Genomic DNA, 17,537 nt, shown 5'->3' with positions numbered 1-17,537 from the left:
AATCAATTGACGTCATTGTACTAGAGAAAATGCGTAATCGACTCCTGTCTAATTTTGTCCAGCTAGAACAGCTTCGCTATGTCATTTTGTTGTTAAAATATCTACTCCTTTTATACCTTACAGGATAAACTTTCCTTCAAACAAAAAAAGCAAATATTTTTATGAAACTTTTTTTAACTCGAATTGTTTTGTTGTCGAAAGTGCGAAATTGAAAGTTTTCAAGTATTTCTGTGAAAAAGGGCAAATAGCTAATATTTTGAGATGTAGAAAGATAATACGGATTCGCTTTTCTCGATTCGAAAGGTTAGTTGGTAGTTGTTTCTCGAAGGGGTGATGTATTAATTATATTACAAGGATGAAAGTGAAGGAAGAAAATGTGGGAAAAATAAATTTTTCTCTTCTAATATATAATTCGACGAAATCAGCGTGCCACACAAGCAGCAAATCCACTGCAAAGCTAATCGGGGCCCTGCTATTACGATTAGCAGTTTTGAAAAACGGAAGTGAAAACGCGAACCAAGTGTAAAACCATATCCATTTCTTGGTTTGATTCACCTATCTGTGTGATGACAAAAAATGTTTGACATTTTTGCCTCTCTTTGAAAATGTGAAATTTATTATTCTCTTTTTGAAAGAAAAATCCCATTATAAAAATATAAGGTAGAATTTTGTTACTATTTTTGTTTTCATGAATAGAATTCTGAAGATATAATTGATGTCTCTTTGTATGTTGTTATTTTTCAAAAAGTTGAAAATGAATTTATCAATCATTTAGTAATGTAAAGAATTGTATCAAATTGAATAATATCCATACTGAATAAATTTCAAATTGTTCAACACATCTTAGCAGGACATTACTACTGTTTGTAGAGTTTTGTAAAATCGTGGTGAAAAAAATGTTCTTTTTACACTTAACAATTACAGCGAACGGAAAAATAATATTCATGTATCGTATGTAAATATATTGCAAATACCTTGTTTGTAGAAATTGTAATATTTGAAAAGTGTTTATCATAAATTAGGGAAAATATTTGTAGAAGGGTTTTGATCTGTTGCGTACGTACGCAAGTAGTGCGAGGAGGGTAGCAGTGAGCCTGCAATATACATATATATATATATAGTGAAGCGGTACTTTATGCTTGGTTGCCACAGCGTGTCGATTACGTCGCTTTGGTGGTGGTGGTGATGTGCCTTAGTTACTGATTTTGCCAAGCGTCGTTGCTCTCACTTTCGTTGATAAAACTGATCATCAACTTCAGATTGGCATCCGATTTTTTTCAAACTGTTTGTTGGTAATTTCAACTGTACGTTTTGGTAATGTTTCATAGGTGTTATATTTCTTATTTATTCGCTCGTTTGTAAGAGTTTAATTTCAATGGAAAGAACGTGTGAAACAGTTCTGCATCCCTGGTGAATATTGGTGGGGTGGTCAGTTTTCCGGCAAGCTATTGATAATGATGATTGACAACAACATTCGACAGTACAGAATGGTGCATGTGAAATGCATATTTTTCAACAAATGGTGATAATTTTTGAGCAGAAATTTTATAATCACTACTCGAGTTGTTTGATAAGGGAAAATTAGTTATTTTAATTCCACTCACAATGCATGGTGCATTTGAATATTCACGAAGCGTTTTATTAATTCATTTCAACGCTATTTTACTATTTCAATACTATGAATAATAACGGTTGCATGCTTCAGTGAGAAATTCACGGACGATTGCAATTGCACAGAAATTGTTTGAAGAGAAGAACATCTACCATTTACAGTGTGAAAATATTGAATGAAAATAATTTGAAATATGGGAAAAAAGAAAAGAAAAGAAATTCCATCATTTGCTTTTGAATCGTCGAAAAATTGAAATATTTAAATATGCGGAAAAGAATGGACGTTTCCACCTAATCTTTGTCTGGATCAGGAATAATGACAGAACGTTAGCTAAAAGTTAGCTAGCTTGATTATTGTGCTCGATCGATTTTCACTAGGACCGGTCAGTCGAGATTGGTGAATTCATTCACTGTTGTTGTCCAATTTTTCATTGTTCTGAAAATGGTTTGATGGACTGGTTCCTACGATCCTACCTACTACTACTACTACTACGATCGATGTGTACATTTGGATATTTCTCACTGTCGCTTGCAGGTCGGTTTAAAATGCTCACTGGTAGAAATTTAATAATTGATGAAAAAAGTTACCTCTTCCTGGCCTGCAGTTCTGGTTAATTTGTTCAACAACATGACAGCAACACAACAACAACAACAATAAGAATTGCTAACTGAAAATAATTAATTTCATCTCACTGCAGATATTCAGAAGCATGCAGATTTTTCCTTTACCATTTCTCCGTCGGTTCTATGTGTGAATAAATTTGCATAGGAAATATGCTTTTCACATTTCAATTAATGAAAGAGAAATTAAATTGTTTATTTAGAGCATCACCATACTCATGCGTAGATGAATGAATAATTTTAATTGTAAATGACTAATTTCATCTTTACAAACGGAACCTGTATTCAGTAGATGATGAAAAATAGAAAAAATGTATTGTTTAAGCAACATACAATGACACCCAGATTGGTTTATTTATTTGCTTATTTAGATACGAGTACTGACTGTGATTTGATGTTCTTTTGTAAAGAATATTCTTTGCTGATCTGTGGTTCATTCATTTACTGATAGTAATTGCATGCTGCTCTGCTTTGCTCGAATGAGAGAAAGAGCAGTTGAATTAATTATTGATGAATTTCTACTGATTGTTGATTTGATTGGCAATGAATTGGTCCTTTATTCATATACAACTTGTAAAGGGGTTAAGGAAGTAGATTTTGGTCCGTCCTTTTGGAAACTGATCATTATATATATATATGTATCATGGTGGACTGTAGTTTTAAAAAAAAATTTTCCACATCGCGTTGGTCGAAAATGAAATATGTGTGTAATGCATTACTTACGTTTTGTATCCATGATTTCCTCTGTTGAAACTGGAAAATTGGAATTGGTTTTTTGCTCTTTCACTTTTGCACTCGTGCCGTCATCGACTTCAGGTTTCATAGCGTAGGCGGCATGCATGTCTTCTGCCGCCACCTGAAACAGGCACAGCGACATTTTTAATTGAATAGATTTAAGAAAAAATATGAAATTACAATATGTCGTTTTATACACTATGATGATATGATTTTTTATGTTCAAGAAATTTTTCACATGGATAAACTTTTTGATTTATTTCATTATTTATTCAAAATTGGCACTTTTCTCTGTCTTGACAAAGGTAAATTTGTTGGAATTTTTAAACTGTTCCACTACGGATGGGAGGAGTGGCATGTTTATCGCTGTTGGTGAAATGGTGAAATTGTCCGTACTTCCTACACCCACTTGAGTACGGTATAATTATTGTACAATGCAAATTTTTTACCTTTATTTGTAAAGAAATTTGTTTTCTTATTTATTTTTTAATTGAAGCAGCATAGTTCGTTGTGTGAAAAATTGTCTTCAGAATTGAAAAACTATCAATCTGTATGCGATAGATGTTTGTTTAAAATTTTCAATGTATATATATATTTTCAGCAAGTAATAAGTAAATGAAGAAAATCGTAAATCTTCTATGTTTTATATTAATGTTGTAAAATTTAAATCCATTGGCTCTGTATGGAAAAGTGGACTTATTTGAAACGAATGAATTAACAATTTAACTAGCATTTCGTCTAACATCTGAAACCTTTGTTAAATCTTCAACCATTTTACACATAATGTAGTTAATTTTGAAAGGAATATATATAATCGACAACAACAACAACATGCATGTACAATTACAACAATTTCTGCAAGTTCTCACGTTCCAGTATTGAAGTTCATTTTTCAAAAAAAAAAATTTTTTTTTCTCCAATGCGCATATTTTGAATTATATGCTAAGTTGCAAAGGTGAAAAGAAATTTGTTTCAAAATCTTACATTGTTATAAACGTTTCAATGATTCGAATGTTTCCAACGCGTCATTCTTCTTTTCTAATGAAAAACATTTTACATTATTATCGAATACAAATGCCCAATATCAATTTTATTGCATTTCAATGCATTTTCCATGATAAATGATAAAACGTCCACCGTTTGTTCTTGGTTGTAAAATTTTCACTACATATATTGCGATTGTGAGCGACAATGACAAATAATTTTTCCAGTGTTTTTTTTGATCTACATCCTCTCGTGACTAATTCAACTTTCTCATTTGCTCAATGTTATCATTTGCTGGTTGTTTTTATATTTGCTCATAATTTACGTTTAGTAATCTTTCTTTGGCAATTTTCACTACAGAGTGTAATTTTTTGCGCAAAATAATGAGAAATTTAAATGAATTTACAGCTAGAATTGTTCAAGAATGTTTCGTTTGTTGATCATTTCAAGTGATCACTACTAGAACAGTCCTGTCATGTTGTCTATTGCTAAAATTAATCAATTTAACGATGAAGGATGAAATAATTTCTACAGTAAGCGACTTATTATTCTACAGTATTTGAGTAATTTTAAATCAACGTTCCATTGTAAAGAAGATGGTATTTTAATTTTCAAACGTTAATAAAATTACTGTTTGAATTTTTAGCTTATTAATTAATTAAATTTATTTATTTATTTATTTATTGAAGATGAATTTCTCCTTTAAACTTTTTCATCATGTGAAATAATAGATAGCGGAATAATGGATTAATAATTTGATTTCAGTTTACACCAACGTGTATTATGTAAAATGTTGTAATGCCTTTTGATAAAATGAACAAGGGAAATTTATGCATTATACTGCTGCTATTTTAAAAATATTCATCATAGTATAAATTTGTGTTTTTGAAAAGAATTTCTTTCATCTGAACTGACTGAGAGATGATGATTTCACCTTTGCCAATGGAAAGATTCAAATGATTCATGATCAAATCGACCGTGAGACCTTGAAGTTGGCTATTAGTTAGTTAGCAGGAAAGCGTGGGCGTGACAAATTGAACGTGGACAAAGATCGGCTTTCGTGTTTAAGCGTCATTTGAGCTGTTAGGGACGACTTTTTATCGGACCAAAACTATTCATTGCCGATGAATTGTCCCCTTTTTTACTTTTGTTGCCATCATTTGCTACAATTTCCGGTGAGATTTTTTTTTGCTCCAATGACAATTTTCGTACTTTCGTCCATTCACAATTTCTAAACAATGACCCGCTTCTTCTGTTGGTGTGAACAAGTTCGTGTCCGGGCAGGGCTGTTTGGGTCAGAATCGCTTTTCCTCCTCCTGCTGAACACCGAATTCCCGTCCCTACTATCTACTACTGCTAACAAATAATCACTAATAATAATAATAATAAATTATTGCACTAGAATTATATTAAAAAACCTACGAAATGAAATCCTTATACATATATATATATATTTTCAATATCCTCTGCATTTGGTGTGGTGATATGTGTGTTTGCTTGGCCGTTAATTGTCAGAACAGTAATTGATTTCTTATTGCTGACCTTGCTGTCCTTGGACATTTACGATTCGAATGCTTGGCATCCGCTCAGATCGTGTCAATTGAAGCTTCGTTGTCATATTATAAGAAGGCATGGACCTCATCCTTAGGAAAATAGCAATAATTCGTAACCGACAACTTTCACCTGTTTAAATTTTTCTCCTCCTCTATAACAACAACAGTAATAATATATTGTATGTATTTTTACTGTTCCTTTTTTTCCTATTACACCATGTTCACTTAAAATTTTAAATGGTGATTATCGAATGTAATTATTATCTGATATTTAAAAGAAATTGCGAGCTATTCTGTATTCTTCTTCATTTACTATAGGATGTTGCAGTATACAATTCTAATATGAAATTATCCTCATGCTTATAATTTGCAAGCATATATGTCGATTGTTTTTGTTTTCCTCTGAACATTATCATCGTGTAATCTGAAAATTAGGCAAATATAAAAGTGCCGTATAGAATGAAGGTGTAGATGAGACTTGAGAGAGATTGAGAGAACAGTAATGCACTGCAGCTAGAGAGAAATGTAAAAAAATATAGGACAAAATTTATAAATAGGTTATATACTATTTGTCTGGAATGTATATTTAATTATTAAAAAATAAAGAACATGGTGCACTTTTTTAAATGACGTGTTTGTGTACGGTGAAATTGCATCATTTGTGTATTTACTGACAATATTATCACCTACTTGAGGTAGAAATGCAGATCGAAAGGAATAGATTTTGATTTTTTTTACTGAAGATGACATTGTATTTTTTTTTTATTTCATCAGTATTGTCAGAGTAATTTTATGGCCAATATGAGCAACATATTTTTTTTCTGCCAGGTTTTTGTAGAGGCTATAGGTTGAAAATGTAACGGCTAGGAAATGAAAAATGAAACACGCATCTCGTAATTTAACTATAAGCAGTGTATGATCTTCAGTAGTGTCCTATTTGTTAATTGCACCAGGTGTAAAAATGGGACAGAAGTATATAAAACGATGTAATAAATAATAAACACAATGTTCTACATTTTTATCCTGAAACGAATGCAAATGCAAATGAAGAAATGAATAGAAAATAATTCAAAAATACAATTCTGTTTGAGGTAGTGTCAAAAATGAGTAATTTAATGAGAAGAAGATACACATTGAGCAAGTTATCATATTTATTTTATTTATCTTTTGAATAATTGGATATGTGAAAAATTATCAAATACTGAACAATTTTATTTTATTTTATTTGTTAATTTTAATGGGTTAGAAGACTGGAAGACATAAACGCATGCTTACTTATTTATGTACATGCATTCATATGATTAGCTAGTTGAAGTGGAACGCAAATGTATTTCAGAATGTAAATAAATGTACAATAATTCTTTTTTTTTCTTGAATTTTTATTATATAGATGCAGATTATTGTTATTGTGAATTATTTGATAAATATCAGTCACAATCAGTCATTGCTAAAATGTTAATAAATTTGCTAAAGTGATAAATAATGCAAGAACGTTCTGAAATTACAACGTGTCAATTAATATGCACGTGCTTGCATCGTATGATTAAATACATTTATACAAATTATACGCTACAGTGATTGCTAGCTACGGTGTGAAATTCTTTTTCATATTGTACGTGTAAAATTTCAAAATTGTACGAATTTGAATAATATTTGTTGATGATACTTTTATCCTTTTTCTAACTAAGCTTCAACAATGCTCAAATAATGCGCACGACAGAATTGTGATTTGTGTAAACAGTGCACAGCAAAAACTGGCATTTTAAAAGCTGTTCAAATATGTAGTTTCATCGTACTTGAATATGAATAATTTTTGAAGCATATTATTTGCTGTTTTAATACGTGATAAGTGGGTTTTCAGCAACTCATCGTTGAATAATAGCACGATGATCGATGGGTTTGTGAAGAAAAAAAAACTTGTCGACTTACTTTAAACAGAGCTTGAAGTAATTAAGAGATTTTGAAATTTTTAAATTATGAAGAATTATTACGCTATTGTGAGATTGTTTACTTTTTATCTTGACCGATTTGTGGATTTGGGGTGGAGAAGAAGTGGAATTTTGAAGTTGTAAAGAGTAAAATTTGATTTGAAAATTTCAAACAAGCACACTAGTTGAAAATTTCAGACTATTTTTCACTGGAATAACCAGAATAACACTTTTTCAAAATATGGAAATTCAATATGATGAGTATATTACTAGTATATTTTAATAATTGGCCAATACTTCTCAGTGATGATTGCCATTTTTTTCAAATCATTATTATTTAATTGAACAAAAGTTGAAAAAAAAACATTTCAATTTTTACTAAATTTTGTGTAGAAATAAAAAAATACCGACGATTGTATTTATTTTTCTCTTCTTCAATGAGAAGAATAATTTAATTTGAGGAGAGGTGGAAATTTGACTATTTTAACAATGTTAATTATGCCTGAAAGTATTTTTCACTGCAGAGTTGTAAAAATTGCTTAAAATAAAAACACGCCTGTTCAAATTGATCATTACAAATTGTCAGCTGTGAACATGGGCTTCGTGAAACATATGTTGGATGATTTGGTAGGAAAGTTGTCAAAAAAGTCTATTCTCTCTCTACACGGCAAGTTTTCTCCGTCTACTTTTTCACGCACATCGATTTGGTAAATTGTTGGAGAAAGGTTTACAAGATAACATGTAATAAATTCATGAATTATTCAAATAATAATAATAATAATAAAGAAATTATTATTATTCTATTCAATGTTGTATATATCTTTTGTATGCTGTTAACTGCGTACCTGAGTAAGCTGAGGATGGTAGTGATTTGGACTTCCATTAAGCATGATCACCATTTTGATACGGCACCAGTAGCGGTATAGCGGTAGTGATTATCGTAGCTTGAAGTCGTGGGTGGTGGAGTAGAAAAAAAAATATATATGTATGGCACTTGACTGCGGTGTGTGGGGTAGTTGAAGCGAAGTGACTGAGTCGACCCCGGTTGGCTGGTCCGGAGAATTCGAAAAAAATAGTGCGAAAAGGGGAAAATGTGTATTTTGTCGTGCGATGTGTCGTCGTTGTGTATAAACAGTTGCTTCTTCCAGCCCAAAGCAAATGAACAAAACAACTGGACCCTTTTCTCTAGCAGCTTCTCCGACCTATATGCAGTCAATTGTCAGAGGTCGTCGGCTACTGGGCTTCTTCTTGGTATGATACCTTTGTCGAATTTTGACTTCTTCTTCTTCTGCTTTTTTTCCCTTGGCAGTCTCAAAAATGCACAACCAATTTGGCTCAGCGTCGACAACGCTGGTCACTTTATCGTCCCGTATCGACAAGCGAAAGCAGTGACGGTATAGCTTGGGGCGGTCGTGCAGCTCCGGTTACCTCGTTTTCCCACCAACGGGACGGGTTTTCCACATTCTCGGACACTTTGCGTAACTCCACTTCTGTCTCGACACTGTCCGTCCCAAAGTGAGAATATATTGGTCGTCCGCTTTATTCCGCCCGTTTCACCTTTCAACGTTTGCTTGCTTTTCGTCTTGTTCTTCTTCTGTCTGTCTGTCTGTTTGTCGCTTTTCAATTTGCAGCCATTTTCGACAACAATCGTTTGTTCCTATTCTCTTAATTTGGCCAATTTTCTTGTTCTAAATAACTTCTTTTTCCAACCGGTACCGCCGTGCATTGCACACTTTGCCCAACCGCAATCTAGCGGTCTGGCGTGAAAGCAAAAGCCCCGCTTTCGTTTCCTTTTTCTCCTTACCAACAGCCCCCCCTCCTCTTTTCAAAACCTCTTTCCCTCCTTCCCTCCCTCCCTCTCTCTTTAGTTCACACGAAAAATTATCCAATTATTATTATTATATTTTTGTTGTAATGGAATTAATATAATTTGTTTGTTTTCAAGCGGATATAAATTTAAAATATTCGTCTAGTTGAATTAATTTAATTAACTTGATAATCGTAATGTTCAACGCTGTTAAACAGACCGTTGTAAAGAATGAAACGAACGATCACTTGTATTTGAAAGTAGCAGAAAATTGAAAAGGCGATGTTTGTGATGATCAGGTTCTAGTGCAGTTCTCAGTAACCAGTGATGAATTTTCATTCATCTGAATCAGAACAGCATCGTCAATGTAGCAACGTTGTAAATAACACAAATGACAATTACGACATTAGTACTTTTAAATATCATCAGTGTTGGGTTTTTATTTAATGTACGATCACTTCCACATGTTATTGATTCCATTTTTCACGCAATATATTCAATTATTACAGTCACGAAACAAAAGCATTGTTTGATAATCATTACAATTGTTATTATTGTATCTTTTTCTTTTCATTTTTTTGTCGAACGCGTGATTGTGGATTTGAAATTTATTTGTAACGTAACAATGTCGCATCTTGTGAATATTGAAATTGGAATTGAATGAATTCGAGCTATTTTTTTTTCTATTTGAAATTGGAATACCATTTTGAAAATTTGAAATATTCATTGATATTTTTGAACAGATTAACCAACGAACGAACGGGAAAAACCAATCGTAAGGCAAATGAAAATGATTGTTATTGAGTGGATATGGGCAGCTTTCATTGAACGAGTTCGCTTATTATGAATTAAATGGTGATGTTGTGACATGCAAAAACAGAAAGCAAAAAAAAAAACAATTTGCAATGCTAATTAGCTTACCTGAGTGAGGTGAAAAAATTTCGCTTTTTACAACTTCGTTGGTTAGCAGCAGTTGAACAGTTAAAGGGGATGCATTATCATCGTCATTATCAGTAATAGGAGTGAAAGAGGAGACGGGAGAGGATGGATATTTACCGTAGTTGGCGGTGTGATGCAGTTGGCAGAATTTAATTGACTCGACTCGATGCAAATGCAAATAGTGGAAGTAGTCGTTGCTGCTGTTTTGCTTTACTTTACAGTTGTGCTGCTAGGCTTGGACATGTTGACCAGATACAGTGGTGATGAGAGGTTTTGCACATGATTACTGGTCAAAGTTAATTGATGGCTAGTGTGGTCGATTGCCAATAATTGCTAGCTAGTTTGTTTTACCTAGCAATGCCAGGATACAGCGCACAGCAGGTTGATGCCTGGCCTTCATTACAATGGCAGTAATTACAATCAGCCCTTCACTCACTCATCCGGGAAGTGTTGCAAAATAATTTTCACGTCTGCATCCCCTACGTAGCTTTCTTTGACCTAGCTGCGCTAGCATAGTATGCATAGCTTTTCCTATTGCAGTATTGATCGGTGTTTTCTTGTTTTGTTGTTGTGTTTTTTCATTATTCTTTTCTGACAGAGGCAATAACGAATTGTGTGGAACATTTCAGGTGGCTTTACGGGCGGCATCATTTTTTCATCACTGTTAATTTGAATTAATTACTCATTGCTCTTTCTCGCTCTTGTTCTCTCTCTCTCTCTATCTCAGCCGTATTGCGTAATGGTTAAATTTGGAAATTTCATTCGCTTCTTGATGTGATGCTTTCAAAAATAGCGTCTGACAGGCCGCAGTGCACGTCCGAAAGGTGACCTGGTCGTTGTCATTTGTTCACCGCTGACCGCCGGAAGCGGCTAACCGCCAAGAGCTGGTTAGCTGTTGTAAAAATAAAATGCTAACGTCCGGTTGCTGCTGGTCGACTGCTTTTGTTCGAATTCTGACCCATTTCTTTTGTGAATATCTCTCCATACAGTTGTAAAATTATCAAAAATGTCATCTCCCCATGTTCTTTGTTTTATTATTTTTATTTATTTCTTCGGCTCTGTTTTGGTCTCTTGGGATACTTTTCACCATAACGTATGTCCGACGTCTGTTTTCTGTATGCCTGTATTATATATACATGGGTTTCTATGCATTTGTGTGTGGGTGCGTGTTTGTTGTCGTCGTCGTCGTCTGTATTTTCAATAGATAATTTTTTTCATCCGTATGATAACTTTTATCATGTTAATTAATGATTTTATTTTAAAATTACTACATTTTTCTTTCTGCATTGATTTTTTAAGCACACGAATAGTTCAAAAATAGAGGAAGTTTAATTTTATTTAATATTTATTGTTTTACACTCCATGCTTTACCCTGTTGTGTAGCTGTTATTGAAATTAATAATTATTCGGTTCCTTTCTTCAATGAAAGCGTGGCGTTATTTATTTATTTATTTATTTCGTGCAGTTTTATGTGCAAGTCGTGATAATGCTTTTTCTCATTTTGTTTCCAATTATTTTAATTTGAACAGTAATTTTTATTTTGTAAAGTGCAATAATGAAATATTAATCATAATAATAGTGGTAATAAATTTGACATTTCTATTGCATTTGCAACTTAGAGAAGCAAAATTTTTACTGCCTTCTTTCACAAATTCATAAGTGAACAAAGTAATGTTACGAAGTGTTAGCACAAGCAATGAGAGAAATCAATTTCTCATATCACAGATCAGTTCAACAGTGATTGCAGATAAATTCATTGTCACCATAACAGTAATACTAATAAAGCATATTTCACGTTTGCAATTTATATTACTTTATAACCTTTTAAAGACTATACTGATAAACTAACTACAAGCACACAACGACGAACACAATAAAACTGATTAAAAAACCATAAAAAGATAAAATGGACAAATAATAAATATTATAATAAATTCAGGTAAATCATGTTGTGAACTGTCGAAAGAATCACATTTCAGTCCCTTCGGGTGCATACATCATCTGACCATGGCCAGCAGGTGGAGGAGGTCCATAAGCTTGATATGGAGAATTCGTGTAAGGGCCCATAGGAATCCCTTCCGGGGGACGCTGCATCATTGGCTGTTGCAATTCGTACGGTTGAGGAGTCATCGGCTGGACAAAAGATGGCCTCGGCGGCGGCGGAGGCTGCTGCACATATCCACCCGGAGGAGGTAAATCGGCTGCACTGTTCTGATGATAACCAAACTGCTGTGGTACCTGTTGCGATGGGGGATACTAAAAATTGTTCAAAAACCAACACATTTATTTATTTATTATTCAACCAATTACTACTACTACTTATATTATATAATTTTCACTGTACTCACTTGATTCGGTCTGTTCACTGGTATTTGGCAAAATTGTTGTGGATTAGGCTGCTGTGGTTGGTAATACATTTGCGGCATTTGTTGGGCAACGTAATGCGGACCTACTTGGGGCATCATCATTTGAGTTTGTGGATTCTGCAGTTGTTGCTGCAGCACTGAAACATTTTGCTGTGGTTGTGGTGGTTGTTGTTGTTGTTGTTGCTGTTGCTGCTGTTGCTGCTGCTGCTGTTGTTGTTGTTGTTGTTGTTGATGTTGTTGATGTTGTAGAAATTGATTCTGATGTTGTGCGTTCATTGCATAAGCTGGAGTAGATGGTGCTCTTAACATCTCTTGTCCATTCATATCGTATTGTACATCTTAAAGAAAACAATATGCATATTATATAAACATAAATATGGAAATTATCAATCCAAATGTAGGTGCTAAAATAGTAGTACTTCGTTTCAGCTTGGCTTCCATATTTTCCGCTTGCAAAAATTTCTCCGAATCGTAGGCGACCGGGTTATAGTTGGCTTGCACGTTACTAACTTCATTACAATTTTCAAACGGTGCCTGCAATTCTGCTAGCAAATCAGAATGCTGTTCGTTCGCTTGGGTCAAATGTATCAAATTACGATGCAGTATTTGCTGATATCTAAATAAATAAATAAATTTTAAATAAAAATTCATTTTCAACTTATAATTTCAAACATATTTACTGAAAGGCGTCCTGCATTCTGTTTTTATCTTGACATTCCATAATTGCTCTTATCAATTGAGCATTCTCATCCAAAATCTGCGAATTAAATTATTCTCATAAAAAAAGCATTCAAGTGAAATCCCAAGCATGTACTTGTTGTATTGTAGACGGATTCAGTGTTGTTGTTGTTGTCGTCGGCTGACGCTGTGTACTGTCCGTTGCTGTTACCATAGACATGATTATGCAGTTAAAAAAAACGATACTGAAACATAGCAATCAAACGAATAGTAAATGGTACTACTGAGTTTGAAAATAAAAGACGGAAATTTTTGGAAAACAACCATACACACAAAACTGACCATAGAAAATGAACACTTTTAAAAACGTTTTACTTGAGTTTTAAACAAAAATTTCCATTTTTATTTACAATGAAATTAAATCTATTTTTGTGTAATTCTTGTTCTCTTGTTCCACGAGAAATTTTCAGCATATGATTTCGGTTTCATTCCAATCTTCTGCGGTTGAAAAACATCGTATTCCCAACCTGAAAACTGACTGCTATTATTTTTTGTTGTTTTTAAAAGGAAAATTCATAAATGATATGAAAAATAAATTAAATTAAACAGTTCAATCAGTACGTTCGGTGGAATAAGTTATTGATTATCATTTATGAAACAATAATATCGGATTGATTTCAAACCGTTTTTTATGCAAAATGCCACTGCATCGTCGGACGTGGCGAATTCCATGGCCATGGAAATGTTGCTCAGAGGATCAGAACTAAATTTTCGAAAGTTGAAATTTTAAATTGCAAAGGAAAAATTGTACGAGCAATTTACTTGGAGCACCAACCGATGAATCGACTTTCCCACCGATCGCGCGTGTCGAATTCAATTTTCCAAACGTGGATGTTGTCGGTGCCACTTTGAGGAGCAGCTTTGGCTGGCATGAAGATTCTTGCACGTCTTGTTTTTATATGCTTTTCTGGCACTCCGTTAACCAAGCCCACCGAAGATACGCTAACATCAGTTTCGACCGTTGGCAACGTTGCCGTGTGATTTTCTACGAAAGCTGTCACATCTTTTTGTTGAGCATCTTCTTTGTCTGAAACAATTTTTGCAATTGTTTTACTTTCGGTGAATCTGCGACCGGAAACACAACTGAAACTGATCTCTCTTAGATTGCAAAATCATCAACACATAATAATAATATGCATGTTTACAGGTTTGCAATGGATTTGCCCGTTGTGCGTCGAAAGAAAATATTGATACCATTTATGGAATAAGACATTTTTTTCTTTTTTTTTCTTTACTGAAAATGCTCTACACGAAATTGATCAATCACTGTTCAGTTTTAAAATCCATTGAGCGCGGATTAAATAAGTCTACTGTAGTTACAGTATTAAGCATCAAGTAAAATTTAACTGTAGCATTGCAACTGTGGTCTGTGGATCGATGGATTATCGTGATTAATACAAGTGTTCAATTAATTATTATTAAACGAAAACCAAAATTATCAGCTTATTTAATTGAACAAGTCGATAATTATTCAATTATAAAATTTTCCACATTATAATTTTAGCCCAAAGTACACGTTGTCGTGCTTGATATATTTTTATCAGTACTTTTTTTTCTAAAAGTTAGTTCTATTAGTTCTATTTTTAAAGCTTTGCTTTATTATTCGAAGATTTATATAGAAAACAATTTATATTGTATATAATGTTCAATAATTTTTTATTAAATATATTGCAGATGTGTTGTCATGTACAAAAGTGAATAATTGTGCCTAATTTTTTTTAGATACCATGTGAAATCGAAGATTTAGAAATTGAAATGCGTATGTGATGTTTTTGGTTGTTTTCGGTTGAAAATTTGGTAAGTAGTGCATGTTATGAATTAATTTATCTTCACGTTAATCATAATAAATGGTAGTTTCGTGTTTTCGCATATTTTTTTCATCCTTAGTAATCATTGACGTGTTTAACTAATTCAAATGAAAGGAATTGATTAAAAAAATGGGTGTTTTAATTAGAAAATTTCTCAAATTTTGTTCAGTTTTATTTTGTTCAGTTTTCAAATTCAGAGCTTCTCGTATGCTGGCTGTGGTGTATAGTTGAATGTAAGAAAGAGTGTTGTTTTTCTTGTTTTTGTGATAACATCATGCTATATATATATATATATACTTTATTAATCTGTAAACTCTATTGCAATCTATAACAGTTTGTATTGTCGATTTGATTCGATTAAGTTTGCGTTTTACTATGTATTTGAACAAGTCGAAGGATTTTAGAAATTTCCCTTTCGAATAATTCTTAACAAAAGCTAAATTTTTGCAGTATATTCAGAATGCATTTTTTGCTTTAATTAATCAGTTAATTTCTATTTTGTTTATATTTTTTCGGTTTCATTTATTTTTAATTTTTACTTACAAACTGCTGTGGAAACTGGACAAAAACCGTTAAACTGCTAGTTTAATTGAAATTTGCTTTTTTCTATTCTAAACGACTCAAGTTGATGTTGCCTTTGGCGTGGAAGTTTCTTTTTCTCGTTTTATGTGACAAATAAAAACAAAAAATTTGCATGAGAATACTGAATACTTTACTTCTCTGAAAACAGCATTCGGTTGAAGTTGGATAGTCGAAACATTTTCGAAAAGTTCAAAGAAAGAAAAGGTCTAATTATATTGTTTGGTTGGGATGGTAGTTTCAAGTGTCGAATGTTTTGTTGTTGTTGAATGCTGAGTGAGAAAAAATAATGAAAAAGGAGAAAGATGGAGCAAACGTGATGGTGGAAAAGTAGACGCGGAAAGGCGTTGCTATTAGCGCCGAGTTCCGTCTGAGAAGAAAACGCCTCCATCCAGAGCGCAGTATTTCGGGCAGATACCTTTCTCTCCAGGTGGGCCTTTTGGACCTGGCGGACCTTTGGCACCTGGAGTTCCGTCTGGTCCTGGTGGACCAAGCGGACCCATGATGCCTGGTGGTCCTTGAGCACCTGGAAGACCGTCGGCTCCGGGTTTGCCCGCTTGACCCGGTGGTCCTGGTGGACCCTGCGGACCTCGCGGACCTGGATCTCCTGGCACGGCCGGGATGTTCGACGCTGGAATACCTGGGGTACCTTTTTGGCCAGGTGGACCGCGTGGTCCAGGCGCTCCGGGTTTACCTTCAGGTCCGACTGGACCGTTGAGCCCATCCTTACCGGGTGGTCCGTGTGGGCCGCTCGGTCCAGGATCTCCGGGTTCGCCAGGTGGACCCGGCGGTCCAGGTTCGCCTCTCGGGCAAGGCTTGCACGGTGGTGGTGCCGCGATGATGCAAATTTCAGGCGGTGGTAGTCCCGGGAAGCCGGGCGGGCCAGGCATACCTGGTCGTCCTGGGCGTCCATTTTTTCCAGGAACACCCGGAGGGCCGGGCAGTCCGGGCAGGCAGCAGTCTCGACATTCGGGCGGGATTTCTCTCTTGACTATGCCTTTGAATTGGGTGGCGACTTTTCGGGCGTTGTGTTCGCGGAATTCTTGTATGAAATCGTGGGCAGTATCCTGGCAGAGTTGCAACTCTTCCTGGACTTGATCTTCCACAAAACGAACATAATTGTAAAGCATGGGCAGCGTGATGCAGACCGACGTGATCGCGATCACGCTGAACGCCACCGCCGAACAAGCTATGAAACGGTACGCTTTTTCTCGACCGTCTATTTCCATCACTGGCGACAAAATTTGAAATTCTCTCTCACTTCTGCTGACTTTAAATAGCAAATTCAAACGGGTTGCGCTCTGAATGTTTTCCACTGGTGAATTGGGCCGAGGCCGGCTGCAGCTGGAATGCCAAGCAACATTGCATTGCCGCCGGTCTCAAAGATAGATAGCACTGCTGCTAAAAAATACCAGTTGATTGTTCCTGTATTTGACACTGGTAGAAGAAGAAGAAGAAGCAGTTTAAAATGTTGACAATAAACGGATAGATGATTGGATATTTTTCATTTCTCGATTTCACTGTATGCAGATGACTAGTATTTTCATTAAGAAACATAATAAATTGGTTATTATTAATATATATATTTTTTTTCTGTATGTTATAATTGTGTAGCTTTTTTCTTTGATTAACATCTACCGTACTGGATAATGTTTAAATGTTGCTATGAATTTTGTCAATTGTTAATTTGCTCTTAGTTGATCTTTTTTGTTCGTGAATTACTTGTGCAAATATAAAAGAATAACGTTGGGAAAAAAACGGTGAAACACAGTTTCAATTTTCCTTTACAACCAGTTGTGGTGGAATGAAGTGGTCGCGTTTTCTTGGGAATAAGACAATTTAGAAAGGGAAATTTTCAAGGCGATTTG

General features: G+C 34.4%; 6 protein-coding genes across 6 annotated transcripts; all 6 read right to left on the bottom strand.

Moving 5' to 3' along the window:
* Nucleotides 1-1,018: 1,018 nt before the first annotated feature.
* On the bottom strand, nucleotides 1,019-3,073 carry Tsp_03503 (conserved hypothetical protein). Its single transcript, XM_003379804.1, has 3 exons — nucleotides 2,956-3,073; nucleotides 2,086-2,164; nucleotides 1,019-1,094 (listed from the first exon to the last, which is right to left on the bottom strand). The coding sequence occupies exons 1-3, from the start codon at nucleotides 3,071-3,073 to the stop codon at nucleotides 1,019-1,021; spliced, it is 273 nt and encodes a 90-aa protein (XP_003379852.1).
* Nucleotides 3,074-5,034: 1,961 nt separating this feature from the next.
* On the bottom strand, nucleotides 5,035-5,593 carry Tsp_03502 (hypothetical protein). Its single transcript, XM_003379803.1, has 2 exons — nucleotides 5,494-5,593; nucleotides 5,035-5,291 (listed from the first exon to the last, which is right to left on the bottom strand). The coding sequence occupies exons 1-2, from the start codon at nucleotides 5,591-5,593 to the stop codon at nucleotides 5,035-5,037; spliced, it is 357 nt and encodes a 118-aa protein (XP_003379851.1).
* Nucleotides 5,594-8,786: 3,193 nt separating this feature from the next.
* Tsp_03501 (hypothetical protein) lies at nucleotides 8,787-9,719 on the bottom strand. Its single transcript, XM_003379802.1, has 3 exons — nucleotides 9,642-9,719; nucleotides 9,130-9,294; nucleotides 8,787-9,089 (listed from the first exon to the last, which is right to left on the bottom strand). Exons 1-3 carry the CDS (start codon nucleotides 9,717-9,719, stop codon nucleotides 8,787-8,789), a joined length of 546 nt encoding a protein of 181 aa, XP_003379850.1.
* Nucleotides 9,720-12,146: 2,427 nt separating this feature from the next.
* Tsp_03500 (SSXT protein) lies at nucleotides 12,147-13,442 on the bottom strand. The gene is made up of 5 exons (XM_003379801.1): nucleotides 13,359-13,442; nucleotides 13,225-13,301; nucleotides 12,964-13,160; nucleotides 12,527-12,882; nucleotides 12,147-12,434 (listed from the first exon to the last, which is right to left on the bottom strand). The coding sequence occupies exons 1-5, from the start codon at nucleotides 13,440-13,442 to the stop codon at nucleotides 12,147-12,149; spliced, it is 1,002 nt and encodes a 333-aa protein (XP_003379849.1).
* Nucleotides 13,443-13,577: 135 nt separating this feature from the next.
* Nucleotides 13,578-14,545, bottom strand: Tsp_03499 (putative NADH-ubiquinone). The gene is made up of 4 exons (XM_003379800.1): nucleotides 14,428-14,545; nucleotides 14,045-14,365; nucleotides 13,906-13,985; nucleotides 13,578-13,749 (listed from the first exon to the last, which is right to left on the bottom strand). The coding sequence occupies exons 1-4, from the start codon at nucleotides 14,493-14,495 to the stop codon at nucleotides 13,646-13,648; spliced, it is 573 nt and encodes a 190-aa protein (XP_003379848.1). The 5' UTR covers nucleotides 14,496-14,545; the 3' UTR covers nucleotides 13,578-13,645.
* Nucleotides 14,546-16,022: 1,477 nt separating this feature from the next.
* Tsp_03498 (cuticle collagen 34 protein) lies at nucleotides 16,023-16,898 on the bottom strand. Its single transcript, XM_003379799.1, has one exon. The coding sequence runs from the start codon at nucleotides 16,896-16,898 to the stop codon at nucleotides 16,023-16,025; it is 876 nt and encodes a 291-aa protein (XP_003379847.1).
* Nucleotides 16,899-17,537: the final 639 nt, after the last annotated feature.

The sequence above is a fragment of the Trichinella spiralis genome (assembly GCF_000181795.1).
Source record: "Trichinella spiralis strain ISS 195 chromosome Unknown Scfld2, whole genome shotgun sequence".
Lineage (NCBI taxonomy): Eukaryota > Metazoa > Nematoda > Enoplea > Trichinellida > Trichinellidae > Trichinella > Trichinella spiralis.
This window is presented reverse-complemented; position numbering and strand designations above follow the sequence as displayed.

Coding starts and splice junctions, on each gene's coding strand:
- Tsp_03500 (XM_003379801.1), bottom strand. CDS start 13,442: ATGTCTATGGTAACAGCAACGGACAGTACACAGCGTCAGCCGACGACA. Junction 13,161..13,224: donor AGAATGCAGGACGCCTTTCA/GTAAATATGTTT, acceptor TTATTTATTTAG/ATATCAGCAAATACTGCATC. Junction 12,435..12,526: donor CAGTGAACAGACCGAATCAA/GTGAGTACAGTG, acceptor AACAATTTTTAG/TATCCCCCATCGCAACAGGT.
- Tsp_03498 (XM_003379799.1), bottom strand. CDS start 16,898: ATGGAAATAGACGGTCGAGAAAAAGCGTACCGTTTCATAGCTTGTTCG.
- Tsp_03503 (XM_003379804.1), bottom strand. CDS start 3,073: ATGCATGCCGCCTACGCTATGAAACCTGAAGTCGATGACGGCACGAGT. Junction 2,165..2,955: donor GGAAATCATGGATACAAAAC/GTAAGTAATGCA, acceptor AATTTCTACCAG/TGAGCATTTTAAACCGACCT. Junction 1,095..2,085: donor CGTAGTAGTAGTAGTAGTAG/GTAGGATCGTAG, acceptor TGTATATTGCAG/GCTCACTGCTACCCTCCTCG.
- Tsp_03501 (XM_003379802.1), bottom strand. CDS start 9,719: ATGGAATCAATAACATGTGGAAGTGATCGTACATTAAATAAAAACCCA. Junction 9,295..9,641: donor TATTTAAAAGTACTAATGTC/GTAATTGTCATT, acceptor TGTGAACTAAAG/AGAGAGGGAGGGAGGGAAGG. Junction 9,090..9,129: donor GGTACCGGTTGGAAAAAGAA/GTTATTTAGAAC, acceptor TTAAGAGAATAG/GAACAAACGATTGTTGTCGA.
- Tsp_03502 (XM_003379803.1), bottom strand. CDS start 5,593: ATGAGGTCCATGCCTTCTTATAATATGACAACGAAGCTTCAATTGACA. Junction 5,292..5,493: donor AAATGTCCAAGGACAGCAAG/GTCAGCAATAAG, acceptor AGTAGATAGTAG/GGACGGGAATTCGGTGTTCA.
- Tsp_03499 (XM_003379800.1), bottom strand. CDS start 14,495: ATGTCTTATTCCATAAATGGTATCAATATTTTCTTTCGACGCACAACG. Junction 14,366..14,427: donor GGCAAATCCATTGCAAACCT/GTAAACATGCAT, acceptor GATCAGTTTCAG/TTGTGTTTCCGGTCGCAGAT. Junction 13,750..13,905: donor GGCATTTTGCATAAAAAACG/GTTTGAAATCAA, acceptor GTCAGTTTTCAG/GTTGGGAATACGATGTTTTT.